Raw genomic sequence first — 13,879 nt, 5'->3', positions numbered from 1 at the left:
TGACTGGCACAACCGCTGGGCACTGACTGGTGGCACTGACTGGCAGCACTGCTGGGCTGCACTGGTGGGTGGCACTGGTGGGCAGCACTGGTGGGTGGGCACAGGTGGGTGGCACTTCTGGGCACAGGTAGGTGGCACTTCTGGGCACAGGTGTGTGACACTGCAGAGTGGCACAGGTGGGTGCACTGCTGGGCACAGGTGGGTGCACTGCTGGGCACAGGTGGGCGGAACTTGCGGGTGGCACTGCTGGGCACCGATCATCAGGGCACTGATCATCAGTGCCCTGATGATCGGTGCCGATCCCCACTCTGACAACTGCCGGTTCTCGGCAGTACTTTCCTCACGATCTGACAGCGTGAGGAAAGTGCAGCCGAGAACCGGCACTTGCATTTCCCTCTGATCAGCGTGTCATTGGACACCGCTGATCAGGTGGTAAAAGGCCGCTGTGATTGGCCTTTTACCACATCACGTGATCAGCTGTGTCCGTAGGACACAGCGATCACGGAGATCGCCGGGTGCGCGCCCCCTGGGGCGCGCAGGAGAGCGCGTTGTGGGAGGACGTCATATGACGTCCACTCAGAACTTGCCGGCTGCAGTGCAGCCGTCATTCGGCTATCTGCGGTCGGCAACAAGTTAAGGACGCGGCGGCCACCCAGTCCTTAACAACCATGCTGGCTGTTAAAGATGCTGGCAGATGTTGGCTCATTAATTAGCAGTGCTATTTAAGTCCTTGAATAATGCATAGCTATCCCAGGACTTATTCAACAAATTAATTTTTTTAGCTTTGTGACTTGACTTTAGAGTCCGTTTATGAGGTATTTACCATGCATTTTTTACTTGTGCGGTAAATGCCACATAAACTGACTGTGAATGGACATTTTGAATATCGCATGAGATAATTACAAAAAAATGTGTCACATGATCCAATTATATCATGCGACATTGTTTAGTGAATTAAGCCCCCTGTGTGCTCTGTTGATGCACAGCTCAAGATCATAAAGTGGGGGTATTAAATCTTTCATCAGTTGCTGAAGAAACCCTGGAGCTTCTGATGGCTGTACAGATTGCTTCCTATGGTGCATGTTCACATATGTCCGGTGCGCTGGCAGTGCGGTTTGAAAAAGAGTCTTGTATGATTTTTGAGCAGTGCCGTCAGGTTCAGGTGCGGATTACAGGCTCATTGACTTCTATGGGAACCGTTTCTAAACAACACGTGTGAACAGGATAAAATCCTGACCAAATCCTGTTCTGAATCTGATGTAAACCTAACATGACCCGCTGAACAACTACTGTGTCAATTAGCTGTGAAACCTGAGCTTCAATTTGCACAGTACATGTGTGAATCAGTTATTATAGTAGTACACACTATTACAATATGCCATACTGACTTTATCTATTCCAACATCTTCTTAAACAATGGCAGGTATCAGGACAGGATCCTGACTATACACAGCTCTTGCTATCCCATTGAGATGTATAACATTCAGATCCTTCATTTCCAAGAAGCTTCCAATTTTTCATGAATTTGAAAGAGTTTATTCTATACTGCAGAAAGTTAAAGAGGAACACACACACACGCACACACCTATTTTTTTAATCCCCTCTGTGCCCAGGCAATCCAACATTGTCTTGTTGTGGTCCACCAGTCCACTGCCACACATAAATTGTGTTTCATTTGCATTGATGCATTGAATGTTATCATTACTGTATGCAACTTATCTACCAGCAAATAGGAAGTGCAGTCAGTTACATTGTATTCACTGGTTAAAATCTTATGTCAAAAATGTAAACACTGACTTTTTTGTTCTTTCTTCTACAGGTCGGTGCTTTATCCATGGATTCAAGTTTCTATCGGTGGAGGCACACTTTGCAAAATGATTCCTCAACATGTCCCTCAGAGAGAACACCTCTTCTGACATCCAGGAAGAAGATACCAACATATAATCTAAATAGGCAGCGAGTAGTCTTTGCCAATAATAAGAAATGGGAAAGTGATCGCAAAAGAGTTTCCAGATTTTATACTGGAAACAATATCCGAACAACAAAATACACCATTTTAACTTTTCTGCCAAAAAATTTATTTGAGCAGTTTTACAGGTAAGAAATGAAAAAGAGTACATAGGGTAGAGGGGTGGGACATCTGAGATATTGTTGTGTCTGCAGTTAGGATGTTAACTCTGTAAAAATCTGTACCCAAAAAAGGCAAGCAGAGGTCAAAGGACTAGTCACCGGTATTGCATGTGGTATCCCTGCAGCTGATCTTTTCCCCATTACTGGCATACCTTGTCTTGTTCTGCACTGTGTGGGGTGGCCATCTTGGTAGAGGCAGGACTTTGTTTCCTTGTGTCAGCAACTCCATCAAGGAGAACCGTAAACAGCACAGTAGTGACATCATAAAATCTCACTTCAAAGCTCCTATCCAAGCAGTCAGAGTCAGCAGTAATTTGGATGTCATACTGCAGATATACAACTATGGGGCTGTAGGCACAGGAGTGCCTTGGCACCCTCCCATACCAGGAAATGCACTAATATTTTTCAGAAGGAATACCAGACAAAAAGGTAATTTTTTTTTAGGGTACTGTCTAGGAACAATTATTATTTCTAGATCAGGCATCACTAAACGGCGGACCACAGTTCGGATCCGGACTGGGCCACTGTCCCATCTGGTCCTGCGGTTGTGCCATTTAGAGGCCTTCTTTTCCCCTGGCCTCCATGGCAATTAATGGAGATCAGGAGGCACAGCTTCACTGGATGAAGGGTGGGAGCGGGAGCTGCATGAGTTAACTTTCCCGATTACCTACCAGGTGGGTGGTCCTAGCAACCAATCACCCCCTTGCTGATATGAAAAGTTAACCCAGGCAGCTCACACTCCTGTTCTCCATCCAGTGCTGCTATGCCTCCAACTCTGAGTAAGGTAGGAGAACATGGAATAGAGGACATGGCTGTGAATGTTGGGGGAACAGCGGGTGAGGTGAAGGGAGCAGTACTGTGTGTGTGGTGGAGATGATTTGAAGGGGGGCAGATGTGGAAGGGGAAGAACACATTATTGTGGTGGGGGGAGGGTTATGTGGTGATGTGAAAGGGGAACAGTGCTGTGTGGGGGGGGTGATGTAAAGGGGGCAGTGCTGTGGGGGGAGATGTAAAGGGGGCAGTGCTGTGGGGGTGCATAAAGAAGGGCGATTTGGTGGGAGGGGGAGATCTGGAGAGGCAGTGCTGTGTGTGTGTGAGGGGGGGAAATGTGATGTGAAGGGAGGTAATGCTGTATGTGGGGAAGTGATGTAAAGGGGGGCAGTGCTGTGAGGGGGTGATGTCATGTAAAGGGGGACAAGTGCTGTGGAGGGGTGATGTAAAGGGGTGCAGTGACCTGAGGGGGTGATGTGATGTACAGGGGGGCAAGTGCTGTGAGGGGATGATGTAAAGGGGGGTCAGTGCTGTGGAAGGGTGATGTAAAGGGGGGGCAGTGTTGTGGAGGGATGATGTAAAGGGGGCAGTGCTGTGGAGGGGTGATGTAAAGGGGGGGCAGTGCTGTGAAGGGGGTGATATAAAAGAGATGTGAAAGGGCCAGTGGACCGTAATGTAAAGGGAAAACTGATGTGAAGTGGGGGACTATGATGTGCAGGGGACTGAGGACACTTGTGTAAGAATGGGATTGTGACATAAAATGAAGAGGCTGTGACGGGAAGGATCTGAGACCTCAGGATTCAGACCTCTGCTGGAAGAAAATTTTACTGATAGAACCTCCATGATTTCTGATTCAGTGCCCCTGCTCTAGATGTTCATTATAGCATAGCAGATCTTCACTTGTTGAATTGCACTTTAAAGGCCAGCATGTATGATGAGATATAGGGGAAGCTGTGCCTGCTCTGTATAACCCACTTGTATAGCAGTTTGCCTGAAATTATTGACCAATTCAAAAGTAAACTGTAATGGTTTGGGGTCTACTGTTTTGTTTTTTTTTTTTTTCTTCTAAACTTTTTAAAATTCATTTATATTTTTTATTTTATATTTATCTGATTAAATATCCATAATACATGCATTCATAATGTGTACATTCCAATCAGATATGCTATATTTTAGAGATTAAAATTCTGGGTTTTTTTTTTGTTTTGTTTTACCTACACCTGTGGCCAATTTGAAAAGGTATATACATATATAAATATAAAATGGTGCTAGTGAACCATGTGCAGTTGTTGACTGTCCTGTAGACTAGAAAAAGCTAACCATGTTAAATGTCAATTACTGTTGTAGTAGTGCAAACAGGGGAAACCATTTTTCAGATATTAGATTATAATCCAAGGCAGAACAAGTCAAGTTGAATGTGACTAAACATTAACAGCTGTACTATGACCTGAATAAATAAGAACTTTCACAGACATATTTCCAAAGTCTCAGTTCGCTTATCCATTATAACACACTGAATTATAGAAGACTTTAAAATATCACAGGGAAAACCATTGCTTTGAATAAAACTGCTAAATTTTTTAAGCTCGCAAAACACCTCCTGGATGATCCACAGTGTATCTAAGACAGTGTTCTTTGGGCGACAAGATAAACTCTACCAGAAATGCATTGTACTGTAATGCCAAGACCTCATCCCAGCTGTGAAGTGTGGCACATTCAGTAACATGGTTTTGGGCCACTTTGCTGCCTCAGCACTTAGACAGTATGTTATCATACAGGGAACAAAGAATTCAAATATGCATCATTATATTTTACATAGTATATAATATCAAGACAGTTGTCAATATAAAGTTGACGTGTAATAGAAGTTGGGGGATGAAAAAGACTTTGACCTGAAACACAGGGATAGGAGTGATACCTGTATATTTTAGAATAAATTTAAATCCCGCTGAGGTTCACAATGGCTTTAAAAGCTGTTACTGTAAAAAAAATTCCAGAAATATCAATGAACTAAAATAGTTTTGTGAGGAGGAATGGTCCACAATTCCACCTACCATACAAGCCTGATCAATACATAGTTAAAAACAGTTGAATAGAGGGCTCCACATTTTTTCCAGTCTGGACTATGATTGTTTAAAGTGGTTCTACACACTTACCTGAGTCCTCTATTGATCCAGCTTGATCTTGTCTGCAGCAGTTCTTTCCCTTCTTCCTGCTCTTAGAGGCTACATAGGCTACTTAGGTACCATAGGCTCCTATTGCTGTCAGACAAATCCTATGAAAATATAGCAAGATGCATGGCAGAGCCACGCTGTGTGCCTACGAATGCACGGGTGCCCCCATAGCACACAGCTTGCTATGGAGGCACTTGAAAGAAAGGGGGAGGAGGAGAGGACAGCACTGGCTGGGGACAACAAAAAAGGGGTAAGGGCCCAATTGCGCATTATTGTTACACAGAGCAGGGAAGGATAAATTATTTTTTATTTTAAAGAAAAAATAGCCTTTACAGCCACTTTAACCGCCTCCCACCTGCCATATAAGGTAATAATGGGCACAAGGCGGTTCTCTTGTTCTGGGAGGACATCATATGACGTCCTCCCATTCTAACCGTGCATGCGTGGCTCCGGGGGCGCGCAGCGCGGCGATCGGTGGTGCGCTGTGTCCGAAGGATCACCGATCAACGGAAAGAGATGAAGATTTTGGCTCGATCATGTGATCAGCTGTGTCCAATCACAGCTGATCGCATGTAAATAGGGAAATGCCGGTTATCGGCATTTCTCTCCTCACGAGCTGTCACGCTGACAGCTAGAGAGGAGAGTAGAGCCGGTAATCGGCATTCCTCAGAGGGGACATGTACACTGATCATCAGGGTACTGATGATCAGTGTGCCCTGATGATCAGTGTAGCCCCAGAAGTACCACCTGTCAGTGTCCATCAGTGCCAGCTGTCAGTGCTCATCCATGCCACCTTCCAGTGCCCATCAGTGCCACATCAATGCCACATATCAGTGCATACCAGTACACATCAATGCCACATATCTGTGCCCATCTGAGATGCCTTTCAGTGCCACCTATCAGTGCCAGTCAGTGCCACCTATCAGTGCCAGTCAGTGCCACCTATCAGTTCGCATCAGTGCCGCCTATCAGTGCCCATCAGTGTGCCTATCAGTGCCTCCTATCAGTGCCAGTCAGTGCCGCCTATCAGTGCCCGTCAGTGCTGCCTATCAGTGCCATATATGAGTGCTGCCTTTCAGTGCCCACCAGTGATGCCTGTCAGTGACCATCAGTGCCACCTACCAGTGCCTCCTTATCAGTGCCACCTATCAATGTCCATCAGTGCAGCCTATCAGCGCCCATCACTGCAGCCTCATTAGTGCACGTCTGTGAAGGAATAAAATCACTTATTTACAAAATTTTATAACAAAAACATTTTTTTTTCTAAATTTTCAGTGGTTTTTGGTTTGTTTAGCAAACAATAAAAAACCCAGAGGTGATTAAATACCACCAAAAGGAAGCTCTATCTGTCTAAAAAAAATGATAAAAATTTCATATCGGTACAGTGTTGCATTACCACGCAATTGTCATTCAAATTGTGATAGCACTGAAAGCTGAACATTGGCCTGGGCAGGAAGGGGGTATACGTGCCCCGTAGGCTAGTAGTTAAAGCTGAACTCTAGGTAGATTCAAAAAATAAATGCGTAGTTATGTATTCATTAAACAATAATGAAAATGAATTGTCAAATGCAGCTTGTGTAAATACTTGAATTGGGTTTGCTTTTAGCATTCTGTAATCTCCAGTACAGTGGCACTAAGAAAGGCAGAGGGTGGGGCTACATTTTTGGCCAATCACAAGTCCTGCATGCATATGTACTAGTTCAACAATGCTATTTCATGAGTCAATGACCTAAATAAAGCAAGCATGCAGCCAAAGAGGTCCAAAACTTCCCATCCTGCATTTGGGCCTGGTACTCATTTGGAAGTAAGGATCAAGATGACGGACAACCAAAAAAAGCTATCTATGGCAAAGCCTACATTTCTATCCTCACAATTCACTTTAGGCAGTTTCTTTTCATTACTTATTTGTGCTATGTACTTCAAGCATATCAACTCTTGTAATGGTAATTTGCTGTATTGATTAGCAAATATAGGTCAGATTTTTTTTTATTATGCTATGCCGCAATCTTTTTAAAAGGGTCACATCTGTACATAAAGGTTAACTGTTTTATCTGTATGTTTAAAAATAACAACTGGTTACTGTTTTACCCTTACAGATCTGCAAACTTGTATTTTCTGTTTCTTGCTATCTTGAATTGGATTCCAGTAATTGAAGTGTTCCATAAGGAAATAACCATGGTACCCTTGGTCATAGTTCTCCTGGTTATTGCCGTTAAAGATGGCGTTGAAGACTACAAAAGATATCGTAATGATAGGAAGATCAATTTGCAAAGAACCAATATATATAATAAGTAAGTTGTACAATGTTGCTGTCATAACAGATTTAATTTTTTAATATGATCGCTCTCCATTATACAAAAGTCTGTTGAAGTTTCCTCACTTTTAAAAAATAAACTGTTATAGACTGCTTGCATGTGACAATAGACTGTCAGAGACTGTTCACATGTAATAAGGCTTTCAGGATACTTGCATGGCAATGCACAACATTGTTCTCCCAATCATTTAGAATGTTCTGTAGACAGTTCATGTAATACAAATTTTCCCAAGTCAGTAGCATAATTTATTAACCTATTCTAAAAACACACACACACAGAATATATAGTGAAAGACAGCATATAGGACATAGTCAGGGGTGGAGTGTTTGTGTCAACCAGACTTTTGTCTGATCAGGTTGGCTCCCTGTTTAGCAGTAGGCAGGGGGTTAATATCTAAACACACCCTGGGACACCTAATTAGCAAAGTGCTCTAGGACAGGCTTGTGGGTGGGTGTGATTCAGTCTGTGCTATGAACAGGCTGAGACTGGGAGCTGATCAAACAGTCCATAAGGATAAAGGTTTTGTTGCTATTTTGTGTTGTAATAACCCATGTGGGGTTGGACTTTGATGTCAGTGTTTGATGTAGAAATAATAGTGGGGAAGAAGACTACAAGTGCAGTTTAGATTGCCTTCAAGCTATGTTTTGAAGCTGATCACCATATATAATCATGTATGTATAGTATATACACAAGTGAGCAAACTGCCCTTAATAACCCAAACACATCTTGCAAACGTGTGTGCTGGTACCAAATCACATGATATCGCATTCCAGTGCATTTTTCTGTCCATTCAAATAAACGGACTGCAAAAATGAACAGCATAGGAACAGGCATGTTCCGATGTTAACTGTCCCTAAATAATTGGATCATAGTGATATTTTGAACTAACTGTTTCATGTCGTTATTACCACACATGTCTGAAACCTTGTGATCAGTCAGTCAGCTTATTTAAATTGGTAAAAGTAGTCACTCTTCTTTTTGGTATTATTGTGTGTACCACATTGAATATTGATCAGAAAAAGCAAAGCACTGTCTTGAGAGATCAAAAAGAAAATTCTATACCCATCATGTCAAAGGTAATAGGCTATAAGACCATCTTCAAGCAGCTCAAAGTTCCTGTGATTATAGTTGCAAATATTATTCTCTTGGCACAGACACCTCCTGGCCCTTTAAGGGGTTTGTGACACCAGGAGGTGGGGCAGGATTTAGGGTCATGTGACCGCCGTGATTGACTATCACCGCGGTCACATGATCAGAAAGCTCCCAACCTCAAGTAGAGACTGGAATCTTTCTGTGAGGCACCCTGAATGTGTTGGGAGTGAGCATAGCGCACTCTTGGCAGATCCTTTGTTTACATTGGGTATGCAAATATGTGGCCTCTCGGTGCCAAGTGGTTAAGGAGTTTCAAGTCCATGTACAGTAAGTATAGCCATCCTTCTGGATGTGACCGCAAGAGGAAAATGAACCTCAAATTAAACAGAAGGATAGTTTGATTAGCCTAGAAAAGGCCAAGCTAAACTAACAAAGAGATACATGCTGAACTCCAAGGCCAAGGTACATGAGTGTCTGATCGAACCATCCATCAGTGGGCTCAAAGGAAAAAGACTCCACAGTGGATGACTCCACTGCTAAAGAAAAACATAAAAACAGAGTCTGGAGTTTGTTAAAATTCATAAACAAGTCACAAGGCTTCTGGGAGAATGTCCTTTAGACAGATGGGACAAAACTGAAGCTTTCTGGAAAGGTACATGAGCTCTATGTTCACATATGAAAAAATGAAGCTTTCAAAGTAAAGAACACCATACCCGCTACAAAACCTGTTGAAAGATCCGTTATGTTTTAGGGTGTTGCTTAATCTGGCACGGGAGAACTTGAATCTGTGCAAAACACAATGAAATCTTAGCACAAACAAGGAATTCTGGGGTGAAAAGTACTGTCCATTTAGTGCCAGAAAGCTTTGTCCCAGTCACAGTTCAGGGGTCCTCCCAACAGGACACTGACCCAAAATATACAGCTAAAAGCGCCCAAAAATGGCTAAGAACAAAACAGTGGTCCTCTGAGCCCTAACCTGAATCCTATCAAACTTCTATGGAAAGAACTGAAACACTGTCTGGAGACGGTGTCCTCCTTTTCCAAGCTGAGATGTTTGCCCAAAACAGTGGGCCAAACTATATCAAGACAGGTGCAGAATTCTAATTAAGAGCTACAGAAATCTATAGAAATTGTTTGAGTGCAGTGATAGCCTCTAAAGATTGTGCAACAAAATATTTGCTTAAAAATTCCATCATTATTGTCCATTACATTTTCATTTGTATTATTTGAATGATTATATTATATAATTATTTTATATATTTAATATATGATTGTTCCATTATATTATCCATTTTCAGAGTGTGTGTGTGTCAATAATGAAATACATGTTGTTTAGCAGTATCATTTATTACGTATTATGAACTTTGCTGCAGTTCTGGATCTCTTTGTGCTCACTTCTGCTCAGACCCTAGACTCTATACTTTAGGGCTTGTTGACACTTGTCTTAAAATAAAAAACAAATAATGCAGCGCTACTACCATAAAATCCTTCACACATAGATGAATATGTGAAACAGTGCAAAAATAGTGACACAAATAACATAAATGCACAATAATAAATAGTGCAAAAAAAACCTCACAAATAATCATGTGTGATAAGTGTCAATACGAGGTCCTAAAAGGACCAAATAACAAATAGTGCCCCAAGTAATCCAATGGGATCAAATAGTGCTTCAAAACAAACGAACAAGTCACAACAGGACTCAATGTGCTAAAAACCTCCCACCAGAACTATAAAATTGTTCCCACCATATAACACAAAACACACGTGCATCCCAATCAACGCACAAACTAAAGACTGATCATGCAGACAAACATGAATAAATAAATAAATGTATAAAGTCCTGTGAGATGAAAAACATCAATATATAAAGTCCACAGCAATTCTTGAAAAAATGTGCTGATAGATGTGTAGAGATATCCAAAAATGGCTGAATTGCCCGATCACCTCCCTCTTGCGACCCACACAGGGTAGAAAGGCCTTCAGGATCACTAACACATGGACCCTTAATATTAAGTAATCCTCCACAGCTCTCCACACTGGTCTCCCCTCATGTACAGATTCAAGCACAGGCTCACAGGGCAGCAGATCTCCTCTTCAGGCACATAAGGTGGCTACAGCCACTTGATCCCTCAGAAAATATAAGTGAATACTTGCATAGTGTAAAACTATTTATTCACCAAAGTATTACATAACAAATTATGCTTACATTTTAAATTTTCTTGTTCATCACATGTAAATCAAACCTCAGATCAGATATACTTGCATGGGTGTCCAATGTAAATAAAAATGGCTTCCGACCGGAAGTGCGTCACCGCCTTGGCTGTGGGGAGACCAGTGTGGAGAGCTGTGGAGGATTACCTATTATTAAGGGTCCATGTGTTAGTGATCCTGAAGGCCTTTTGACCCTGTGTGGGTCGCAAGAGGGAGGTGAGCAGGCAATTCAGCCATTTTTGGATATCTCTGCACATCTATCAGTACATTTTTTCAAGAATTGCTGTGGACTTTATATATTGTTAGGTGTTTTTCATCTCACGGGACTTTATACATTTATTTATTTGTTCGTGTTTGTCTGCATGATCAGTCTTTAGTTTATGCGTTGATTGGGATGCACGTGTGTTTTGTGTTATATGGTGGGAACAATTTTATAGTTCCGGTGGGAGGTTTTTAGCACATTGAGTCCTGTTGTGACTTGTTTGTTTGTTTTGGAGCACTATTTGATCCCATTGGATTACTTGGGGCACTATTTATGTTATTTGGTCCTTTTAGGACCTCGTATTGACACTTGTCACACGTGATTATTTGTGAGGTTTTTTTGCACTATTTATTATTGTGCATTTATGTTATTTGTGTCACTATTTTTGCACTGTTTCACATATTCATCTATGTGTGAAGGATTTTATGGTAGTAACACTGCATTATTTGTTTTTTATTTCTATTTTTTGTCTATGGGTATATGACTGTATGTGGCAGATTTACCTTTGTTAGTAGGTATTAGTTTTTAGGTAGGAGCGCAGGAGATTTGTCACATTTACTTGCCTTAAAATGCTAATTCTTTACAAATGCACCTATAGTGTTAATAGGTGCATTTGACTTGCATTTAACACTCATTAAAACACTCCCCAAACGCCCTATGTGAATTTTCGGTGCTTTTGACCCATGCTAAAAGCGAGTTTAAAACCACACCACAAAGGCCTATAATAAACTGTAATGTTGTTAATGCTCCTCAACAGCACCGCAACTGTCTAGCAAATGCCTGCCAGCATGTTTGTGGAGTGTTACCATGGACTTGAATGGTGAGCGTTGAAAAGGCTTCAAATTCCTCCAAACTCGACCTGAGGCTTCAGTTTTGAAGGAGCGTTAAAAATGCCCCTCAAATACCTGCTTTCAATGCCATTGTGGACTTGGCCTTACTGATTTGCAAGTTTGTTGAAGCACCTCAGTGGTTCAGGAATTGATGTCACGCTTATTTGAATGTAATAAACATTTGTAGTTGATTTACCAACAGTGATGCTGAGCTTCAACTGACATAGCAGCATGGAATCTAGAGAGGAAACCAGCATCACCTGGAATTTTAAGTACAAAATCCATAAAACTGACACACGACTTTACTTTTCTGCTAGATGAAATTACCGTCACAGGAGGCTCTTTTGTCCGTAATCAATAACCGTAAAAAAGGAAATATGTTATGTTATTATATTGGGACATGTGCCAATTACCATATTAACATAGCCTTTTTAGTACTGAACAACTGTCATTAATCACTTGTCCTTGCAGTAATTTCTTTGCTTTGAAAGTATACTAAAAATATATATTCACAATCTGATTGGATTTTCATAATCAAGTCTGCAAATAATGGAAGGAAATAGACTGTACAAGTGATTATGACAGGCATGTATTCTGCACTGTGCACATTAACACTGAGATCATCAGATATTTTGGTGCCTATGTAGAACGGGCTGCACTCCAATTCTTTTCATTTACTACTCCAGTTTATTTCTAAAACTCTTATTTGACAGCTCTGTTTAAAGTGGAACTCCAGTCAAAACTTGTTTTGTTTGTTTATTTTTTTATTAGTTTTGGATTGAGTGGGAAAGGATTAGACGCCTTGTCAGTTGTCAGGTTTTAATCACTGCCTGCGTCTGCTGTAGAATGATGTCTTCTTGCTTACAGTTTATTGAGAACACAGAAAGTGAAAAAATACTTTCTTGCTCCAACTGACACTAAACAGAAACATTTTGGCTTTACTTTAATCCCTTCATTTGCCTCTTTAGAATATCACTTTCCAAAGCTATAGGTTGCATTGATTCCATTTGCCAAAATTAGAAGGTGTTTTTAGGTTCTGAACATTAGTACTTGTATCTTAACATTTTTATTCACCTTGTCTGTTTTCAGATTCTGTTTTGTCTTTATTTATCACTACTTTCAAAAGCTACTTTACCACTTTTCAGCTTTGATGACCTATTGATTGCAGCCTTATAAATACTCAGGAAAATATCTAAGATGTTATTTTGAGCTTCTTTTTTTTTTTTTTTATAACTACTTGCCCTCCAGAGGATTTACCCCCCTTCCTGACGGACCATTTTTTGCGATATGGCGCTGCATTATTTTAAGTGACAATTGTACAGTCAGGCAATGCTGAACCCATATGAAATTTAAGTCCTTTTTTTCCCACAAATAGAGCTTTCATTTGGTGGTATTTGATCGCCTGTGCGGTTTTTATTTTTATGCTCTATAAACAAAAAATCCCAAAACTTTTCAGAAAAAAAGCAATATTTTTGACTTTTTGCTATTAAACATGTCCAGTAAAAAAAAGATGTAATCATAAATTAAGGCCAAAATGTATTCTGCTACACGTTTTTGCTAAAAAAATTTCAATACATGTAAATTAATTGGTTTACGTGAACGTTATAGCATTTACAAATGGCAATATATATATATATATATATATATACTGGAATTTTTTTTTTGTTACTAGTAATGGCGGCGAACAGCAACTTATAGCAGGACTGTGGTGGGCATTCTGACATTGGGGGGGAACTGACTTGGTATCACTGACATCCCTAGTGACACCAATACAGTGATCAGTGCTAATAAAAAGCACTGATACTGCACTAATGGCACTGGGCAGGAAGGGGTTAACAAAGGGTTAACTGTGTGCTGTTTTACTATGAGGCTGTGTCTGTGTTTCACTGTAAGCACACTGCTTTGTATGGCTCTGCTATGCAGAGCCATACAAAGCAGTGTGCAGGAGCTGACAGGAGAGAGATCTGTGTTGTTTATACACAGGTCTCTGCCTTGTCTGAGAAACTCGGTGTTCACCAGATGTTTGGGAGAAATGACCGGCCAGGACCCGGTGATTGACAGCAAAGGCCGCGAATGGTGATGCAAGTAGGA

At 41.2% G+C, this 13,879-nt stretch overlaps 1 protein-coding gene across 1 annotated transcript in view; it reads left to right on the top strand.

The window, feature by feature from the left end:
• Positions 1 to 13,879, top strand: part of ATP10B (ATPase phospholipid transporting 10B (putative)) — a 286,968-nt gene that overhangs the window by 80,043 nt on the left and 193,046 nt on the right. The window contains exons 2-3 of the mRNA XM_089662837.1: positions 1,820 to 2,097; positions 7,172 to 7,366. Of these exons, the coding sequence (XP_089518963.1) occupies positions 1,835 to 2,097; positions 7,172 to 7,366 (458 nt within the window). The 5' untranslated portion in view covers positions 1,820 to 1,834. The remainder of the gene's footprint in view (positions 1 to 1,819; positions 2,098 to 7,171; positions 7,367 to 13,879) is intronic.

Source organism: Staurois parvus, unplaced genomic scaffold, assembly GCF_062004578.1.
Source record: "Staurois parvus isolate SC_StPar_1 unplaced genomic scaffold, SC_StPar_1.0 ptg000006l, whole genome shotgun sequence".
Lineage (NCBI taxonomy): Eukaryota > Metazoa > Chordata > Amphibia > Anura > Ranidae > Staurois > Staurois parvus.
Note: the sequence above shows the minus strand (reverse complement) of the source record. Positions and strands in the feature narration are given on the sequence as shown.